This window comes from Chroicocephalus ridibundus, chromosome Z (assembly GCF_963924245.1).
Source record: "Chroicocephalus ridibundus chromosome Z, bChrRid1.1, whole genome shotgun sequence".
In the NCBI taxonomy this organism is placed as follows: Eukaryota; Metazoa; Chordata; class Aves; order Charadriiformes; family Laridae; genus Chroicocephalus; species Chroicocephalus ridibundus.
The window spans coordinates 69,606,500-69,627,576 of record NC_086316.1 but is presented as its reverse complement, the minus strand read 5'-3'; the positions used below and the strand labels follow the sequence as shown (position 1 = coordinate 69,627,576).

Here is a 21,077-nt window from a genome sequence, read left to right as displayed (position 1 = left end):
GTATGTCTGTCTGCTGAAGAACCAGAGATGGTATTTGTATAAGAGAAACATGCTAATTGCTACCAAATGCTAATTACTACCTCAAGAAATGAGGGAGGGAGATAGTTAATTGCAAATGCTATTAAAGGCAGCATTTATTTCACATGTCAATTGCTGTTTGAAGATGTAGCCTTCTTTCTAAGCTAGTCAGCTAGGTTTTCTTCACAGTGAGAGAGTGTGCATGTGGGGTGGTATGTGCAGAGAGAGTTTTATGATTAGCTCAGACTTGTTGCAGAACTTGTATGGAGCTACAGATAAGTTTGATGAATCCAACCCTGCACAGCCTGGAAGAAGGGATTTAAAATCTTGCATCTCTACTGAAGTTGTAACTGTCAGGAGTCTCCTGACTATCTGATTATCAAGAAGGCTGGACGCTTATTATCAGTTAGGTCTAACTGTGGAAAAAAGGGATATGCTTTTCAGTAAGAGTGACATTTCTGAGTGTAATGAAAAGAAATGTTTAATTCTTTCCTTTCATCAGAGAGCACCTTTCCTTATGAGCAAGTAGTAGCACACCACATATGGCAATGCACAATTAATTCAGTTTGAGTGTGTAGAGCTGAGGATATCCAATTAACTACATTACCATGGGACTAATATACCCAAATTGTGCAGCTAACTTAACTGGGGAGAAGATACAATTTTTTAAGTCCCATTTTCTAATAAGTGTCTACCTTAGTTCCCAGTCATCGAAGGGAATCTATTAATACAAGCTTATCCTTGGATGATACAAGTCAGCTACCTGTTGCTTTCATCAGCTATGAAGTACCTAAAGCGAGACTTGTAAAATTTAAAAATGTTCAGGATTCTTTTTTCCTTTTTTTATGAAGCCCTAGTTAATTCCCCACAATAAACATGACTCTGTTTTGTTACCCAACAAAGGTAGCCTCTCACACACATGCCTCAAACCTTTTCTTAGCTTTTCATTATTTTAATCATACAAACTACTATGAATGTTCCCTATGTAATTTTCATAAGCTCAGTAAAACAAATATCTTTTACCAAAAAAGTCTTACCTCTACTATAAGGATATACATCTTTGTTAGTAGTATTTATCATGTAAGAATTGATTTTACACCGGATTTTTACAGCTAATTCAATGTCCTTTAGCTATTTTTAGTGGTTGAATGTTCGTATCTATATCATGCATAATTATTTGTCTGCTAAAGAAGAGTGAGACAAAATTTTAGAACATGGACCAAAAGAAGTTCATCACTCCTAAAGAAAGCCTAGCTGTGGAAAATTTCAGCCCATACTGTAAAATTGAATGGCTGAGAACAAGGAGAACTGAAGACACTACAACTTTTTTGTAACATTTGATAATATTCATTCTATAACTATGCAGTAGCTTGTATGGTTTCTTTCGTTCTGCTCACTGTAAACATAAAACAATGGTTGCAGCTGAACGTCTTCATCAGAAGCTACTTGCATCAAGCCAAGCATGCCTTGTGGAGACTCTGAATGTTTAGTTCTTACCTTATGCTAAACTCAAAGTATGATAAAATGCAGGGGTCGATAAAAATTTAAGAAATGTAGTAAATATTTATTCTTGAATGATGCGGATGGAGTATCTCTGCTTTCACCTGGAAGTTACAGCCTTGTGCAGTTATTGGCACATAAGATGGTATATCCCATCCAATATATAAACAACTGTGTTCTGCCTTTAAAAGGCTCCAATTTGTTACCCATTAGTAACAGCAAAAAGCCACTACCTTCACTACCAAACCGCTACTGATGTGGTGCTAAAATAGAATTTGAAACTGCTGAACTAAGCAAACATCCAAGTGGTGTTTTTAGGGCACAGTGCATGAGCTGCCACCAGAATTCGGAGATTAGCTAGGAAACCGGTTCTGGCATTGCAACTGCCCAGTTCTTACTTTTTCTTTTTCTTTTGGATCTTTTTCTGGAACAACTACTGTGTTGTCATCAAGGCAGTGTGCTATGTGATTGTAGCTGAGTAAATAATTTTTTCTTATATAATACAGAGAACAAAGACGACATGCTAAGTACAGCATGATAATAGCAAAAACAGAAGCCACTCCTTCCGTGAAATTCTATTCTTACTCCATATTTTCAGTGGCTCATTAATTTTTGAAATTTTCCATGCTTGATCTCTCCCCAGAAGTGCTTTTTGTTTTTTACGCTTGAACAAACTTTCCGTGCTGCTCTTAAGTAATAAGAAAAAAGGAAGGGAAAGGAAGAGGACTAGGGGAGGGAGGGAGGAAACAAGTAGAGAGGGAGGACAGGAGGGAAAGACAGGTGATTACAGTGCCATAACTGCAAATTGTTGCAAAGGAAGGGTATTCGACTTCATTTATGGACAAATGCTTTCCTTAAAAGTGGAAATAGATGAAGCTGTTTCTGACGTCAGTGACTGATGCATCTGCACATGCTTCTCTTCTTTTAACAAAACAAAAGCTCTGTACTGGCTAAGATTCATGTTTTGACTGTCACTGTACTCTAGGGATAATTCCTGTCCTACATGCTAGATTTTTATAGTACATTCTGCTCTTGACATTTCACAAGCTACTGCGTGGAGCCACAGGGTGAACTGGCAGAGGCAGTGCAGAAGCCAGAGCCCTCCACCTGCCCTCCAAAACACGTACAAGTTCACAATATTATGAAAGGACTCAGGTTACATCTATGTTAGGGAATTAAATGGGCCCAGGCACTGGAATTCAGTCACCTGTATTGTTAAATTGTTAGAACAATCATGGTTTGGCCTGATTTTGACTTGACCCATCTAGCAATGACCCAGCAATTTTGGGCACCATTCACTATTCCCAGTTGGCAGTTTGTACGGAGGGAGGCCACTATCAGACCTTTCATAACACAGATGTGGCAAAACTGTGCCAGCTGCCCTCAGAGCCCGTGGATGGGCGCTGTTTCTTATAACTGTTTTAAATACAGAACTTGATTGGGTTTGGATCAGATGACATGTTTTCCCTTCACAACAAAGAGCAGGATTCAATGGTACAGGCAATCCATCACAGACCTATGCTCTTCTTATGACACAAAACTTGTTTAAAAAAACCCAATCTTCACAGATCTTTCCAAAAGTACAGATGCCATCCTATGCTCTGTTGGGTGTTATTTTTATATATATATATATATACACATATACACACACATACAGACATATATTCAGCACCACTCCTCCCATGACAGAGGATACTAAAAGGCATTACTTGGTATCACTGAAAATTACATAGGTTTCATCACGTATCAGACTGTTCCTTCTTTTTTTATTCTCCCCTTTTCTTGTTTCTTTTCTCTTTTCCCTGTTTATGCTTTCTTCTCTCTGAATTTTTCAGCTTCATTTTTCTCCTCTGTTTTTTCTTCCTTCTTTCAGTAGAGGATATCAGCCAACTGATAAGACAAACATCCTTGAGTGGGTCAGGCACAAGCATCACCCAACAGAAGACAGTCAGATTTGTATTACCATGAAGCAGCTACCCCTGTTACAGCAAGATGAACGCTGCCTTCCTCCCACACAAGCAGGCTGCCAAAGAAAATTTCAGCTGCTTCCACATACAACGTAACATAGCATAGCATAATAAAACCCCCAAAACCAGCACACAGACTACACTTTTAACAAAAAGATTTTTTAATGGCTTGTATATCATATTCTAGCTTCCTCGTCTGAAGTAAAGACCATCTTAATGAAAGATGCTATCTCACACAATGAAAACAAAGCAGCTCTCCCTTCACTTTCAGTGGTTTCACCTGCACAGATGCATGGCTAGCAAGTAGGGAGAGCAGAAAAAACCTTTCACCATTCTAGTCCAGCCTCTCTCTATTTTAAAGAATGTCAGAAAAGTGTGAGTTTCTCTCAAAAATTAAGGATGGGATTTTACTCTTTGACTACCTTGTGTGGCAATTACTCTGACAGACTGGTTCAGAACGGTGTAAATCTGATTATTTCTTTTTGTCAATCTAATATAAAATTATTTCTCCTGGCCATTCATTCCCTAGGTCAAATGAGGTTAAATATTAACAGAATAGAATCAGAAAGAGCATTTCAAACACAGAAACAGCAAAGACATGAAAGTTTTCGTTACCATGAAGAACTACTCAAATACTCTGATCTTACCTCCCTGAGGGGATCATTGAGCTCATTCAAAATGTTTTCTTCGTCAAAGATTTTGCCTTGGTAGCGGTGCTCATAGTAATCATGGATCTTCTGGCGCATTTCAGCAGGTAGCTTGTGGAATGACATGTACTGTTCCACTTGTTTGTACTGTCAGGAAAGTAAAAGGAAAAATAAGAAAAAAATCCCACTTTTTTACTATGTGAAGGCACTTACAAAATGAAAATTCATTCTTGTATCCACTTAAGCTTTACATATTTTACAAAGACAACATTTTATTCATGTGTCAGAGAACCCTCACTCAAATATTAGTTAACTTAGTATTAATCACATGACAGCACAACTGCAAATTACAGAAACTGCTTTTAGTGGTGATGCCAATATCCACATTAATACCTAAGTTTTAGAAGCCAAACCCTCACGCTTGTTATGTGTTCCCTAAGTTCTCAAGTACACAGAAGCTGTGAACGTACTCCAACACCATTTTTAGCTCATTCCATGCAGCAGACAGGGAAACTGTACACATTCTTTATCTATACCTCTAGTGCTGCATTCGGAGAGGGTTTAAGGTGTGAAATTTCAGAACTGTCTCTGCTGGATTAATATACAACATATTAATGTTGTGTATCCTTATAAAGTGACCGAAGAACAAAGTTAAAATCTGTGTAGAAAATGAAGTAGAAAGCATTCCTTGGGAGGAATGAAGAGAAGGGAGATGTGAACTGGAAAAATCGGCACGGCATCAGAAAATAAAAACTGGGGGAAAAGAGAGATGCCAGGACCCAAGAGACTCAGAGGACCTCACTTCTTTTACCTTGTGCATTTGGTTTCCTTGTTTCTACCAGTGCTATGTTCTGTCTTCTGCTTTGCTTGCTTCCCTTCTTCAGAAGCCTCTTTGGATAGTGTAATTTTTGGAAAAGAAAGTCCCAAACTAACACACGCAGAGTTCTTCTGTACTAAACTGCATGATGCATCTGGGACCCACAAAATGGGGAAGTTGCCTAAACTGCTAATGGACAAGTACTGCCTGAGCAAGACTTTGGTCCCTCAGATCCCCCATCCTTGTCTCAGTTGAAGAGGACGAGGCACTGAGACACAGAAGGATAAAACCCGTCCCAGGCTTATAGGGGAGTTAAAAACTGGCAGAAACTTAGTTTACTTATGTAAAGAGCCTTAATTTAATTTTTTTGTTCATTTTTTTCATGCTTAATTAGGCAATTTTAACACTTTTCAATGAAAAAGCCAATGAAGTCTTAATTAGGATCAGCATCTCTGTAGAGCAATTAAATGAATTTATAATGTACATGCACACCTTATGAACTGCAGCACATACCCTTTAACTTGTGTAATGGAAGGCTGCTCCATCCTCTGGAACCAGAATTAGTTTTTGCTTTGCAAAGTGACAAAAGATTAGATGAAGCCACATGTACAACATATGTTACACAAATAAGAGGAAAGTAATTTTACATGGAACCATTTAGCAAAGTATGATAAAAACGTAAGCCTGATTTAACGTCTGTACAGCTAGAATTCTTCACCCCTATCCTTTAGAAGTGAGATTTAAATTTGCATGCTCATCATTGGCTTCTCTTCTGATATGGAGAAATTTATCCATACAGTGGGGGTTTGACTCAGAGCTCTGGGTCACCAGAAGACAGGCATGCTCTAGCATAAACAAAGTATTGCTTCTAAAATTACCCAACTAATCAGTTGCAGCTAATCTAGGCATGGATTACTTAGAGAGAAGAGACATGAGATCGCGCAGTGCTCTAGATATGTCACCAAGGTGGTCACAGAGTCCCAGATGCTCTGCAGTGCTCCAGCTTCTCTGCAGCAAAGCCAAGGAGAAGATGCTGCACTGTGCAATGTCCCCTTCGTGTCTGTGCCCAGCCCTCCATTGCTGTGGCCTCACGTAAGGATATGGAACACGTGTCACCTGCCGTAGCACACGTGGACAGGGAAAGGACTTCACTACGCTCCCTAACACAGGGGCTGCACCCCTCTACCCAACTTTATTTGCATACAAATGTGCTTGAGCAACGCTAATACCTTGCTAATAAAAGAGAGATACAAAGGAGTTTTATACCAGAATGACCTTGAAGAAGAGAACATCCATGCTAAAAGCAATTTGCTTTGCCAGCAATTTACACTGCTCCCTTTCATTAGTGCTGTTGTTTGAGTAAGTGCTTTCTCCCACACAACCGAGTTCTTTTCTCTACCAGGGTTTATGCTTACACATGAGAATTTTAGGGAAACAGAAAAAATAAAACTGGTAGGAATGTATCACTGGTGTGTCTCAAAATGTTTCCAAATTAATAACACATAGCATAATAGGGAACACTGCGTATTAGCAACATTTTCTTTAAAAAATCTACAATAAGGAAGTTAAGTCTCAGAATTCCCAGAAATATTTAACCATCTGAAATGCTACCAAGGTCTCTTTCTGTGTCAAAATATCAGACCCTGTGAGTGTACAGTACATTATCACTATCCCCCTCTAATCAATCTTTTCCTAATCTTTCTGTGTGATTTTGACTCATATTCTGTTATCATTCACGCTACTATTACTCTCTTCTTGACATTCTGTCATAGCATTCATGTGAAGCATTCCCTCAAAACTTTTAACTTAGTCTTTTCTTCAGCAACTGATATCTTCCACTAACTCAGTCCAAGTAATGATTGTTATTTTATTTCTCAGAAAAGCAAGTTCATTTTTTCAGCCTGCTATATATTATTGGCAATAATGAGGCCTTCCCAGATTAGTTGCCACTGTGGTGTGTCACATGCTGGTTGCAATAAAGTGTGCTAAAATGAAGATACAAAGAGAAGAAAATTAATATTGTTCATTTTGCGTAACAAAACACTGATTTGTCCAAGATGATTCTGAGGAATATTTTCTCTGTGGGTACCACAGATATCAATAAAGGTTAGAAATTGAGACATTTTTCAGTTCTAAATAATTACACTGATTTTTGTTGTTGGGTTTGTTTTTTTTTAACTCATGAAAAAATGCAAATAACTAAAGAGAACTGAACTATTTGGGGGGGGGGGGGAAATTGCACGTCAAAAAGGTTTAAAAATTCTCATTAGCCTGTGAATCCCCTGAATAAGTATGTAAATTCAGTACCTTCTTCCCCTGACTTATTCTAAGTGTGATTTTACATATGGAGCTGATAAAATTGTCGGTTAAATTTTGTCAAAACCTTGTATTTTAATCATATTTGAAACAGCTGTAATTGATCCCAAGTCATCTATCAGACCTGACAATCGAACCCACATCTTCATATGTGAGTGGAATCATTTCTCTCTAATGACTCTTCTTATCACACTGTATGCTGTATCTTGTTCCTTCTAGATTGAAAATTTTGGTTTTCTTGGGGTTTTTTTTGTTTGATTTTTTTTTTTGCTTTGTTTTGTTTTCTTTTTTGTTTTGGTTTATTCAGAAAATCACAGAATCACAGAATGGTTCGGGTTGGAAGGGACCTTAAAGATCATTGAGATCCAACCCCCCTGTCCTGGGCAGGGACACCTCCCACTAGACCAGGCTGCTCAAAGCCCCATCCAGCCTGGCCTTGAACACCTCCAGGGATGGGGCATCCACAACCTCTCTGGAAAGCCTGTTCCAGTGCCTCACCACCCTCACGGTAAAGAATTTCTTCCTGATATCCAATCTAAATCTCCCGTCTTTCAGTTTGAGGCCGTTACCCCGTGCCCTATCATTACACTCCCTGATAAAGAGTCCCTCCCCATCCTTCCTGGAGGCCCCCTTCAGGTACTGGAAGGCTGCAAGAAAAGAGAGGTGCTAATTCCACATTCACAAAAGAACCTCCAGTGCTTTTCTTACATCTGTGTGAAATAACTTTCAGACACACAAGACCCACGGCAGGTGCTCTTCTTATGCCACGTGAGAAGGACCAGACTACATTCAAAATATAAATGACTGTGTTAAAGCTCACTTTTTTAATTTCAAATTGCCTTTCCATCCTGCTCCTGCCTGACACCAAGGAGCACTTGATCTTCTAGGGGAGACTGTTTAGCAAGGGACTGCACGTGTGCACATCTAAAGGGATGTCAGAGGCCTCTAAAGGCAACAGCAAACTATTGCCAATCACATGGTTCTGAGGAGAGGAAGAAGAGGCATCCAGGCTATTCAGCAGAGCCTGTGCTGGATGAAGACATTGCAAGACAAAGAAAAGCTTTGAGAATGAGAACATTCTTGTTTTGTCTAATGTTACTACAGCCAAGTATGGGTTTATTTCCATAAACCCCTAAACATGGTCAAGTTAACCTTAGCATGTTTTCTGGTAATGAAATGCTTTCAGACTGCTTTAAAAAACTTCTTAATTCATAATGACGTAACTGAATAAAAGGATTGTCACCTTTCTTTCTTTCCTTGCATCAGCTGGCTTATACTCTGAATGACAGAGGTAGCAAGCCTTATAATCCTACTCAATGCAATTTTAAATGCTTTTATTATCCATATAAACACCTATTTTTGTATCTCATTGTGCTTCCATACCACCTACAGTGGTTTTGGCCTGTAGAAAGAACTAATTCTTTTCGCACTTCAATTTTCCTCTCAAATTCATTACTTGTTATCTTATATTTTCATAAAAGTAAACAGCATTTTTGAATGCTGACGATGTTCTTCATACCCTTTACAACTATGGATTCCTTGTCTTTTCAATATCTCACTGAATGGAAGAAATACAGTGCTGCTGACCATTCTACACCTATCTCTTTTTTAAGATGAATATTGATTTTTTTTGTCCTAAAATGGGTATGTATATTAATGTGAATTATATATTGTAGTACCATAATTTCAGTAATTTATATCCTAGTGTTTTATTTTCATCACTGAAATGAAAATGCCCATAAATGCAACACAAATAAAAAAGATAAAAATGCTGAAATAGGCAAGAGCAAAGTGGATTTCAATATTAAGTAATATTTCACTTTTCACATTTTTCACATTTAAGTAATATTTTGACTGCAAAGTATCTTACAGTAATAACTGTTTCTTGTTGTTTCAGACATAATCTTATTCATGGGCTCCTTGTACGTAGCAAAATTCTGCTACTGTGTTCCTCCAGCAAAAGGTCAGTATTAAGATATCAATCGTGAGGTCCCAAGTAGAGTTGGTTAGGGAACTACAATTATCCTTAAAAAAATATGTATGGAAAAAGGCAAAGGAGATGAGTGAGGCCTTTTTCATAATGATTTTCAACGGAAGCAGGGAAAATATTTCAAAATTAAGACAGTATCCCAATATGGGCAATATCCCAATGAAACCAGTAAAACAGAAACCTGAATGTTGATCTCTCACAAGATTTTTTAGTACATAAGTTCAGCCTACAAGGTCCTTTCCTCATAATATTTCATAACTAGCAAGTTTCCCTTTTTAGCTGAAAAAATTCTGAGTCCTGATAATGTTTACAGCTCAGCATTCAGTCCTTGATACAATAAACATATGAAATACATGAATAATATCAGTTAAAAAACATGATAATAATGATATTTGCATATAGTACCTGGACCTGGTCACACTCCAACTACCTGACTACCTTTCTGGAGCAAGTGCCAATGTCAGATTTTTCTGAAATGTCAAGACTCAACTGTGATAATTGACTAGTTTTTCAAAGGACCTAGGTCCCTGTACCTTCACTTGAAAATGCAGCTTGAACGATGTGCCTTTTGTACTTCGTATAATGATATTGTCCTTGGCAGTAGAGCCTTATTTCTAGGAAATTCCCCCCAAACAACTATAAGCACTTGTAAAAATGTTTATTTTCAGGTTCTAAATGTAATCCTGACCCTTAAAGTGTATTAATAAAATATTTTAACTGTATTTTTAATCCATTGTATAAGATGTTAGTATAAAATGAATCACATATATATCAACTAGAAAAAATAGAGGAATAGCACTTTACTTTATTGGAGGTTTATATCCTTGGAGGTTTATATCCAGTCAAAGCCACAGCCTTACAAATACAAACTTTTCAATGAGATGTGTAAAAAAAATAAATCCAATATACTGATTACAAATGTAAAAAGAAAGCAGAGATCATTTGTAAAACCCTTCTGATGAATTAAGCCAGTTTTGATCCACAATTTAGATGCAATAAATTCATCAGTATTCTTGAAAATGCTTGCCTGCCGTGTATAAAGGAAGAATCTAATCTGAACTGTAATATGCAGATTTAACTCACTGAAAAGGAGCAGAAAGGTGAGAGGAGGCAATCTGATCAAGATGATGCCTTTCTAAATAATGAACATCAAGCAAAGAACCATCACAATTCTGCATGGTTTCCAAACTGCATTAGGAAAAATAGGTCCCCTGAGTTACTGAATTTATTCCCCTGTTATTGCAAAACCTCACATCTTACATAAACAAATCAACCCATCTCAAAAACAGTTAGACTTTCTCTCTCCATCAGTCCTTTAAGAATATTGTTTCAAGAAGCTCACTGGTCTTATATATAGTTCTGAACCTTCTTTTAAATTTCAGTCTAAATGTATGCATATGCAGTTTAAATCTACTAATGTTTAGTACGAAATTATCTAGCCGCTCCAAAAGCTCCTGTCCCTTGGTGTTTCTCTCTGGAGTGTTTACAGATGGGAATCATGTCTCTTCCCAGCCCTGTCCAAATAGTCTATTCTATTTTTCGTTCAGAAGACAGCATACTATCCCTCTTTTTTTTCATCCATTCCAGTTTGAGTTCATCTTTCTCCAACTTCAGTTACTAGAACAGTACATAGTATTTTACAGGAAGTCTCACCAATTCATAGGTCATACTGTTCTTTCTTTCCTATCTAATGGAAAACCAAGATGCATTGAAATGTTGTTTGCAATCATTCTATGGGCAGCTTCATCACTCAGATTCCTCATTTTCTCCTTGCCACTTGCAATTTCTGTGCTACTTATCTTCCAGTTTATAGCAGCAGCTTGTACTAGTACCTGAGTCCTTGGATTTTGAATTTCCGAGCTTCATCCTATCCGTATTACTTAACCTCTCAAAACTCAACTCATTCTTTCTATAAAGTATCTTGATCTTTCTATAATATTAGCATCTGAAGCTTTATACCATCCTAAGCTTCATACCATCACTGAACTCATCAGCACTCTCCTGAAGGTATTATGTGAGCTTAATGACAATATCATGCTTTTAGGCAGTTTTCTACTGGGCTTGCTTCAGCCTGATGCCTGGAAAACTTGCAATGGGCCCAGAACCAAAGTAGGGGGAAGAACTGGCAGTAATGCATGTGAAGGCAAAGAAAACTGCTGTCTTACACGAGCTTTACTTGTGAGAGCAGGACGAGATCTACATACCCTAATAGCTTTTGTGTAGGTGACACGTTACGGTCTACAGAACAGGTGTCACATAGAAGAGATCCCAGAAACTTCTTATACATCCTGATACTTAAATGATTTTCACCTTTGTAAATTTTCATCGTGTTCAAAAAATCAAGTGAATCAGAAGGCGGCAAACTTGATTATCACCAGAACTGGACTTTGAACAGAAACTTTTGGAATTATAAAAGTAAGACTCCTTCTGTGCTAAACAGTCTTGAAAAACGTGAACTGACAACAAAGAATGGAAAGTTATTAGTGCGATACCTTTGTTCAGCTTTCTAAAAGTAAAGTGTCTAATTTAAAGCAGTTATCCTGACTCTCTCTCATAACCAGAGAAAGATAACAAGGGGCAATTAATCTCATTCTAAAATTCATGTCATGCATACATGGAATAAATTCACCTTTGTCATCCTTATCTCCATTTCCATTGACCCTAGGGTATGTCCAAATGACTAGCACTGACCAATTAGCTAAACATGAACTGCAACCATGTATTTTAAAATAATAATTTATTTAAAGATTCTAATATATGAAGCTTCCTATTGTGATACACATACATATAGCATCTGATCCATAGGAAAATACTAAAGGATTACTTTCAAGTTCAGTCATTTGCCCTTGCAACTGTACTTCTAAAATTTTAATAAATGAAACAAGCTGAAGGAACCAAGGAGCTTTGCCTCTCCTCTTGTCCTTCATTTTGCTGGGCACAAGATTTTATTTTCTACCTACAGATTTTTTATTTTTTTTTCAGTGACGAAAAGGGTGAAAAGCTTTCTGAGGTAGTTCAAGGGGAGGGGGTGAAGGAGAGGGAATTATTTCAAAGCATCTAAACACTTAACGTTGTCTCATTTTGACGTTAATTTTCTTATACATGCAGAGTTAGGCCCCTCACTTCTCTGCAGGAGGTACCAGACAGACAACTTTTCAGGAAAAAAGGTGAGGTTCAACAGGGATCCCGAGACACAGACCAGGAGGGATGGCATTTGCAATGTTTGTTTAAGCAAACGCAGTTTAAAATGGAAGCTATCCAAAATGAAAAGTGAAATGATATTTTAAGCTAAAACTAGATTATGCATTTTGTTCTTTTTTTTCTTTTTTTTCTTCTTTTTTTTCTTCTTTTTTTTTTTTTTAAATGGAAAATGGATATGATCTTGTTGTAGCGTGGAAAGGCTAATGGTTTTGGTGGAAAATTTTACTTTGTGGAAATTGTGTTTGGTAGTAAAAATATCCACCTCCCCCTCAAGCAGCACTAATACATAGCTCTGTAGATAAAAGCTGTATAGACACGGACAGAACTGAACAACGATGCAAAGAATCGCAACTGGGAAGAGGCTTTGCCATATCAACTACATGAGAGGTTTTATTGCCTCTTTCTCAAAATTATTCAAATGCATAAGTGGACTTGGAAAGCAAATAATCATGGAATTACAAAACTATTAATATTCAGGAAACTTCAACTCCCAGTTAAAAATGAAACACATCAAAATAACATTCTGCTTTACAAGTCAGGGAAATATCTACTATGCTGAAATTTGGTATTCAACTGAATGTTGAGTTATCACTTAAATTACATTGATGAAGGAATTTAAAAAATTCAAACTGAAGTTTCATCTGACTAAAAATTCACAGGCAATTAATTTTTAAGCAATATATCTATATTTCATATGTTGAGATTTCATTCTGCAGCAAAAGAATAACTGCAAGTGCAATGAATAAGTACCGAAAGAGTATAAAGGGGGGCAGGTTTTCTCCTTATGAAAAAGGTGTAACATCACTTTTTAAAAACAATCTTTCAGCAAAATATACTTTTTAAGATTAAAGGGATAAGGTTTGCAAAATTCTGTGCAAAAAGCACACAATGAAAATACATAACTTCTATTTAAATTCACTATTTTGAATGAGAACATTGTGTATTTTAAAGCAGATGGTTTGCTAAAACACTTTATAAGCTGTTTCAATTAAGTTTCATATACTCTAATATGCAATGCTTTTAAAATAGTATGTACAAATTACATGTCAACACCCCCCCCCAAAAAAAGAGTATATAGTTTCATATGGCCCATTTCCCCCATTTTATGATACCTATCTCCCTCTCCTAGGAAATAATAAATTAATTTGCTTTTTTCACTCATTCGAGTCATTTGAGAAATTAGATAATAGATTCATTTACAAGCTTCTAAAATGATCTCTTAACCCAGTATGCCACAGTTCCAACTCACTAGCTGAGCTGTGAGGTTGCATGTCTAAATATCACATGATATTGCTTCTGTTTGATGAATGAATAATCTAATCTGTATAAATAAAAATAATGTCTGAAAAAATCCCTGAGGCTTGATTCTCCCAGGAAGAATTTTAATAACATGAGACAATCATAGACAGCAGACTACACTTTTTTTCCTTTTGCCAGAACTTCCAGTCTAACTTTGTCAGTGGGTTCTATGTTAAAATAATAATAAAAGACATAAAATTACACATGAATGGGAAAGGAATGAAAAGAATTGTATAACTTATATTTATTAATGGCTATTTAACAGATTTTTGATTCAATTTTGTCTTGTTGCATTTATTCCAAGACCCGGGTATTTTTCTCTTCTTTAACTCATTAACGTGTCACCAGATGCAAGCATTGCTCCGGACACACGGTGGTGTAAATGAGGTAAAACCAGTATTCCTGCTCACAAAAGACAGGGAACCCCTATTTTTGGCCCAGCCATTGGTGGACTGTGGGAGCCTGGGGAGGGCATGTAGACACCGCAGGATTCTGTTACATGCATCTTTTCTGCCTCAGACTGCGAACGTTGCTATTTAATGAACCTGTCAGCTGCGTGATGAGGGGCCTCCAAAGTTATTATCTCTTCTCTGCAGTTGTTGTCAGTCATGCAATCCATTCACAAAGTGTTTGTGTGCCTTGATTCACGGTTGCAGAACCAAACAACATACTGGGAGTGCTGCGCTGTATTAGCTCTGCTGATGGCTCTTGCCGGGAGCATCAGCTACCGGCAGCTACAGTAGAGTGGAGAACAGGAGAACAGGATCACCAATCAGCTCTTTTATACAGTAACAGAATCCCACATCGCTAACGAGTATTCCTCATTACCGCAAGGCCCTCACATTATGCAAACACAGCACAGGTCTAAGCTTTTACCTACTGCCCTTGGATGAGGACCTGAATTTTTTTTAGATTCTGGTTCTGGAGGACAGAAAGGAGAGAATGGTCAAAAATACCTTCCCAACCTGTAAAGAATTCTTGATAAATATTCCTAAACTGTTTAAACTCAGCTTCTGTTCAGTCTCACCCAACATTTAAAAGCATTATCTTCAGTAGCTGCTACTATGTATTTGATATTTGCAATGCTCATTCTCTTCCATATGACAACAGTTTTTTCATCTGTATAGGAATGGATTCATTGATTCTGTCTTAATATTAAAAATAATCTCTTTAGGCTCCTGCTTCATGCTCACTGGAGGACTGCAGCCAATTTCCATGCACTTGGCCAAAGGGGACTGTCATCTTCCAATGGAAATTCAACCAGGAATCAAGAAACATTGCCGTGCCCCTTGCAAGAGTTACGGTACGTCTGGTGTTTTTACAGTTTCAAAATCCTTTCAAAATCCTTTTCATCCTAACTTTGGCCGGGATTATTAAGAAAATAAAGAAAGCGGTTTTTATGTTGAATTATGTCCATGTTTAAAATGGGGACAAGAGTAAAATCCTTGCCCCTCTCCTGTACGTGTTCCCCCAGCCACATTGGAACAAGGATCGACTCCATTTCACAAACACCTCTCACTGACGCGTAGTCCTCTGGCGTACAATGGCAGGTTATTTCATGAGCCACCTGAACTTTTGATCTGACTGTCGAGGCACCAAAGGACAATGTCTAACTAAATATTCGGTCACACTTGGAAGTTAGCGCTAACCTTAACATTTACTCAGAGCATGGTTGTCTGTGATGATAACCATACACACCAAAAATAAGTTAGCACAGATGGTTCTCAAATGACCAAAGATTTGATTGTGCTCAGAAAAGACACCAAACAGTGAACCTGCCGATCGACCATTTGGTTATCTTATTTCTGCAGCGGCAAAGCAATAAGCTCTCCTGTCCATCCCACAGTCATATAGCTGACTTCACTATTAGCTGAATAGCTGAATTCACTATGAATCCAGAGATATTTCTACAATCTGCTCTCTCCACTGCTACTCTGCTGAAAATATCATACAGATACTTTCAAAGAAAGAAAAAAACAGTTTATAATCAAAAATAAAAAGTAAGTTTCCTGCTGCATGGTGTGATGGGTTCGCTTTAATAGTTTTTTATCATGAGATGCAACTGAAGTCATTTGTTTAGCCTAAAAGCTATCATTTGTTTACTATCTCTTTTTCACTAATTACCCCCCAAAGAGTACTGTTGCTTGCAAGAATGCTTTAAGCTGTCATTTTACTTACATGCAGTAATTAAACATTTCCTTTCAATTGCCACAAAATACACAATCTCTTATTATTGTTCTTTTCAATTAGTGTAATTGAGATATTAATTAAGTTATAGAGAATTTTCTGAATAGGATTTGTTTTCTTAGTCTGTTCTTTATCTTGCGCAAATTTTCCTTTTACTGTTTTAAAAAGGGGAGGGAAGGAGCATGACAACCAGGCTCAGTTCCTTCACAGAGGCAATGACAGAACTCTGATTTAATGAAACAACTATCAAAGCCCCAAGGCATGAAAATAACAGCATCTCTTCTCCATGCTACTATAGGTGAAACTGTACCAAGGCTAAGGCAGAATGATTTTCTTTTTTAATGAGAAAAATACTGTACAGATGACAGCTTATTTAAAAATATCAGATATGCTGTAATGGTGTCCTTAAAGTTGCCAGTTTCGAAGTGAAATGTAATACCTATCCAGGCATCTTGTACAATGTTCCTTATCTTTTGAATGCTTTGGATTCCATTTTTTTTTTTTAATGTTTATTTTCAATTTGCTTGTGCCAGTAAAAAAGAATATACATGAAAAGAAGTGCCTGGAGTGGAGGGAGAGGAGGCAGGAGGAGTTATTCCCCACATGCAGTCTGTGGGAAGCCCGGGGTGAGGGAGATCAGCTCCTTTCTGCTTGGTCACTCCTTCAGTTCAGTTCTGGCAACCAGCGGCCATTTTTGCAGCTCAAGGAGCTGTGATGGGGATGTCTGTCCTGAGGCACTGAATGCACAATGCAGCTACCTTTGATGCTGACTCTGAACACAGGGTGACAAGTGTCAGTTGCCTATTTTCATTTGAATGACATTTTTTTAGAGATGTGTGTTGGGTCTGCCTAGCAGAAACAGTGGTTTCCATTGGTGTGGGCTTCACCTCACCCCATTGATCCTGCCATACAGAAACACTGCATAATGCTAAAGTCGGCATGTGCTACAATGCCTTTAGATAAAATGGTATGCTTAGCTGCTAGCATCTGGCCGACAGGAGACCCACCTATTTCAAGAAGCACTTTGAAGTAGTAATTTAGAAAAGGAATACAGAGAAAAGGTATAATTAGATTGAAATTATGTAACTTTATTGTTTAATAGCTGTAATGAAAAGAAGGAGAAAAAAAAGGTTTTATTAGCACCATAATTGTTACATCTGCTTGGTATTGTGCCAAAAGTTATGCTACCAAGCAGCACCAGCACAAGCAAGACAGAAACACTGGCACGATACAGCTGCTGATCCTGGAAATTCTGGCTCTGATAAGACCTAATTATCGCATGCCAGTTCTTTTTGTATTAATTAGTGGAAAATGCCAATTCATCAAAATGAACTTGCTTTTTAAATGGATCCATTTCAAAGACACTTGCATGACAATAAGTTTATCATGCATAGGAAGATCCGTCCAAAGCTAAAGGGGGAGACAAAGAGATTATTCAGTAAACAAAAATGGTTCAGTTGCTCAGTTATACAACATACTGCTTTTTTTGACTTTGATCAGAGACCTGAAACTCATTTCACAGCAGTGTCCTTATGATGAGGAAGTGGTTCTTCTAGGCTGGGCATCTCTCGTGTCTTTTGTGCTTCACCTAATAAGCACATATCAAGGTAGAGAGAGACAGAAATTTCTCCTGCTCTTCACAGGGATAGAAACAGCAATATAGATGATCACATTTCACCTTGCTTTTCCAACAAAATATAATCACTTACACAGAAACAAGGTGGTGGGAAACACTGACAAAGACTCATCCCATGCATATGCTACTCGTGGGAAAGAAGGGTTTGCAGAAGGCCGTTGGCTGCAATTAATCCACCTCCTCCTAGGGACTTCATATGTAAACATCTGAGTCAGTGTCAGACAGCTGCAGTACTAAGCTTTTTTTAAGAACTGCAGGAGCTTAGAGGTGACCAGAAAACCTCTGTTCTGGGAAGGTAACCTCAATAATACTATTATTACTTTATGATCTATTGTTTAACACATACAGTCTGAAACCTTCTTGCATATTTTATTTGAGCGTACACCTTGTTACTATGTGAAGCAAAGAGGCCTTCCACTTACAAAGGAGACCTGCAGATTGTAATTTATTTTTTTAGATAATCTAAAATTGTTTGTCAGACTGTTCAAGTCTCCAGCTTCACCTGAATAATCGAGGCTAACACACAATATTCACAATTCTGGTCCTTCTGCACCAACAATTGCAACAGTCTGACAAACTGCTCCTCCTCTTCACGATGCCAGCAGTTGTGTTTCATTCACTCTTAGAAAATATCTGTAATCTTCTCATCTTCTTTTTCTTCTTACCTTGTCTTTATCCAGTCTTGAAATACAAACACTTCAGAGACATCCTTAGGGAAATTAATTTATGGCACCTGGGGGCTTCTCTGATAAATGACAACCCTAACAGTAAAGAAATACCCCAAGGAACATTTTGTACTCCCTTGAAAAGCATCATTTTAGACCTGATGGTTCCTGGGGAACACCTGTGAGCAACAGGATGTAACCTCTTGTATTCCAGAATTATGGAACTTATTCAACAGGTACAGAAGAAGCATAATAAGACTTTTTAAAATTATTAAGTTTTAATAAGACTTAAAGATAATTCTTTAATTAGAATAAAAAACAGAAATAAGAGAGATAGAGAGCCTATCAGGGACAGAAAAGCCAATGGAACACATTTTAAGGCAATTTGTAGCTTTCTTCAAACAAATAGACTAACAATCCTTGTGATATTTCTGGTTGTGAAGAAATGGTTCAATGCATCAACCATTCAATCATCCAAATGCATCAAATCTTACACGAAGAGGAAGTATTGTTTTTTATTCTCCAAAAAGACAGACAAAAAGTTCTTAGTAATAGTGGATTACTTCCCACATCTCTATGGAGATTTAACTCTGAAACAAATGATGATACTGTATTTCTGTGCTGATCATTTCTGCAGAAACACCCAGGGAAAGTGTTTTATTCAATATAGCTGGGTTCATCCAAAGGTAAAGTCACAAAGCTGCAACTGCTGAAGGGAAATAATGTAACTTCTGCCAAATAATATCCTTATTTTCTTTTTTTCCTTCTTCCAAGACAAGAAGGAAAAATAGAGCTTTGGAGAAGTGGGTAAAACATCTATAAGATGCTATGAAAAAACGTGAAAGTAGTGAAAGGCTAGCAGAAGGTACTTAAAAAATACAAACAATTCAAAATTAAAGAGACCTAAGGAATACTTACATTTTCTTTGACTTAAAAGAAATCAGATTTATAAAATATATATGTCTTTCCCCTGTATTTTTAGGAGTATTATTTCCCCTGTATTTTTAGGAGTATTTTTAGGAGCACTCTGCTCAGCATACAAAATTTTAGCAAAATTTACTTCGGTTTTAGAGTAGAATTAAAAAGCCTTTGTTTCCATGGCAAGAGAAGCAATTTGCACTACAGTACCACTGGCTGTGACTATGACAGCCTCCAATGGCTATTGTTTCACATGTGTAATCGATAATCCGAGTCCTGAACTAGTACTCTAAGCACCATTACCAGCACTGACAATGGTATCCCATCGAAAGGCTGCAGTGCAGGACCCCAGGGTGAAGCCAACCTGGCACCTGTGCAGCCCCTGCTGAGGGGGCAACACAAAGGCTCCTGGTAGGCATCACAAAGTGTTTGGTTTTGTTTAGAAGAATTTTGGTTTGCTTTGTTTCATTTTGAAAGGGGCTTGTTTCTCTAAGCATGCAACAGTTCACCAGGCCCTATCGCAGTCTTCAAGAGACGTGGTCTAGACCACAAAGCTTCGTGCGATGGCCATGACGTTGTGCAGAAACCTTCCCAAGACCACAGTAGTGCATTCCCTAAAGAGAAAGCAACACCCAGGCTATGCGAAAAACACAGGTACCAAGGTGCTAAGGCAAGGCAAGGCTTTTCATTTGTATTTTGTTTCTCAACCGAATATGAAAACAGAGACAGAAGAATTTGGAGCGTCTTCATAACAAATCAATATATTTTAAAGCTGCATAGACAGCAAAATACCATTTTGAATAGTCACAATCAAATATAGCACATGGGCTCTGTGACGCCAGTTCCTAAGAACTACAGAAACAGAATATTGCTTCAGCTAAAACTTCAGTGTTATGTAAGAACCTCATTATAAATAATAACTACCTGGGGTAACCTGATCATTTTAAGGGATAAAGCAGCAGCCATGTCAAGTATAGGCTGCCGTTCCCTTCTGTTTTTCACATCTGATACCAACAATTTCTTAAATTGATGGCCAGCACAGAAGCCCTCTCTGCCACCCAGGGAAGTGGGTAGTATGCTAGAAATTGTGTATAACGTAAATTATGAAGTTTAAAGTCTGTTTTGAGCAATTTTTGTGTCTTTAGCCCTGGTGTGACATAGAAACCCAGGGCACCCCACTGAGGAATCGCCTTCAGCTGCTGCAGATAGAGACAGCTCATTTTCTCAGCCTGCCACGGGATTGTTCCCTAACTGTACTGCAAATTTAAATGTCACAAGCAATGGGGCATACACCTAATATTAATGGATATGCCACGGTACAAGGCTTTCATTAGTCACTTTTTTCCCTTTTTCCTGCTTTGTCACATTATTCCATGTAATTACGCCACTGCACCCTCCCTCAGGAAGCTCCCACTTCATTGACGTAAGTGGAACAGCCTCCTTCAGAAATGAAAGATTTCTTTCCCTGCCATGGCAAGACTGGTGGAAGGTTTAGATGATCTTTAAACCCTACTGTCTGGTTTCTGAGGAGGGTTTTGAGGCAAAAGAAGACAAATATTCTCTGCCAGATGCAGAGACTGCCTTGGACACAGGCATAGGCATTGGGGGGAAGACTGCCTGACTGAGAAACCATGAAAGAAAATAAAGCTCAGGTAAAACCAAGGAAGAGTTAAGGTTTATGTCTGTCTCAAATAATTTCTGGTTTTGCCACTGTTTGGCAAGGTTACACTGTTCTTTGCTATCTTCTCCAAATCATGAACTCTTACAGAATGAGAGCCAGTTTCTTAAATATTGTGCAAACAGAACTTCAAACCACAATCTTTCAGCAATAATTAATTATATTGTCATTTACTGAGTTACCTATGCTAGTGGTTTTACATTGCTTTTCAGTCAGTTATTCACTGATTTTTATAGTT

The 21,077-nt window shown here is 37.8% G+C and overlaps 1 protein-coding gene across 1 annotated transcript in view; it reads right to left on the bottom strand.

The window, feature by feature from the left end:
* The window catches only part of HCN1 (hyperpolarization activated cyclic nucleotide gated potassium channel 1), a 204,429-nt gene that overhangs the window by 41,196 nt on the left and 142,156 nt on the right, over positions 1 to 21,077 (bottom strand). Inside the window, exon 5 of the mRNA XM_063320479.1 lies at positions 4,133 to 4,279. Within this exon, the coding sequence (XP_063176549.1) occupies positions 4,133 to 4,279 (147 nt within the window). The remainder of the gene's footprint in view (positions 1 to 4,132; positions 4,280 to 21,077) is intronic.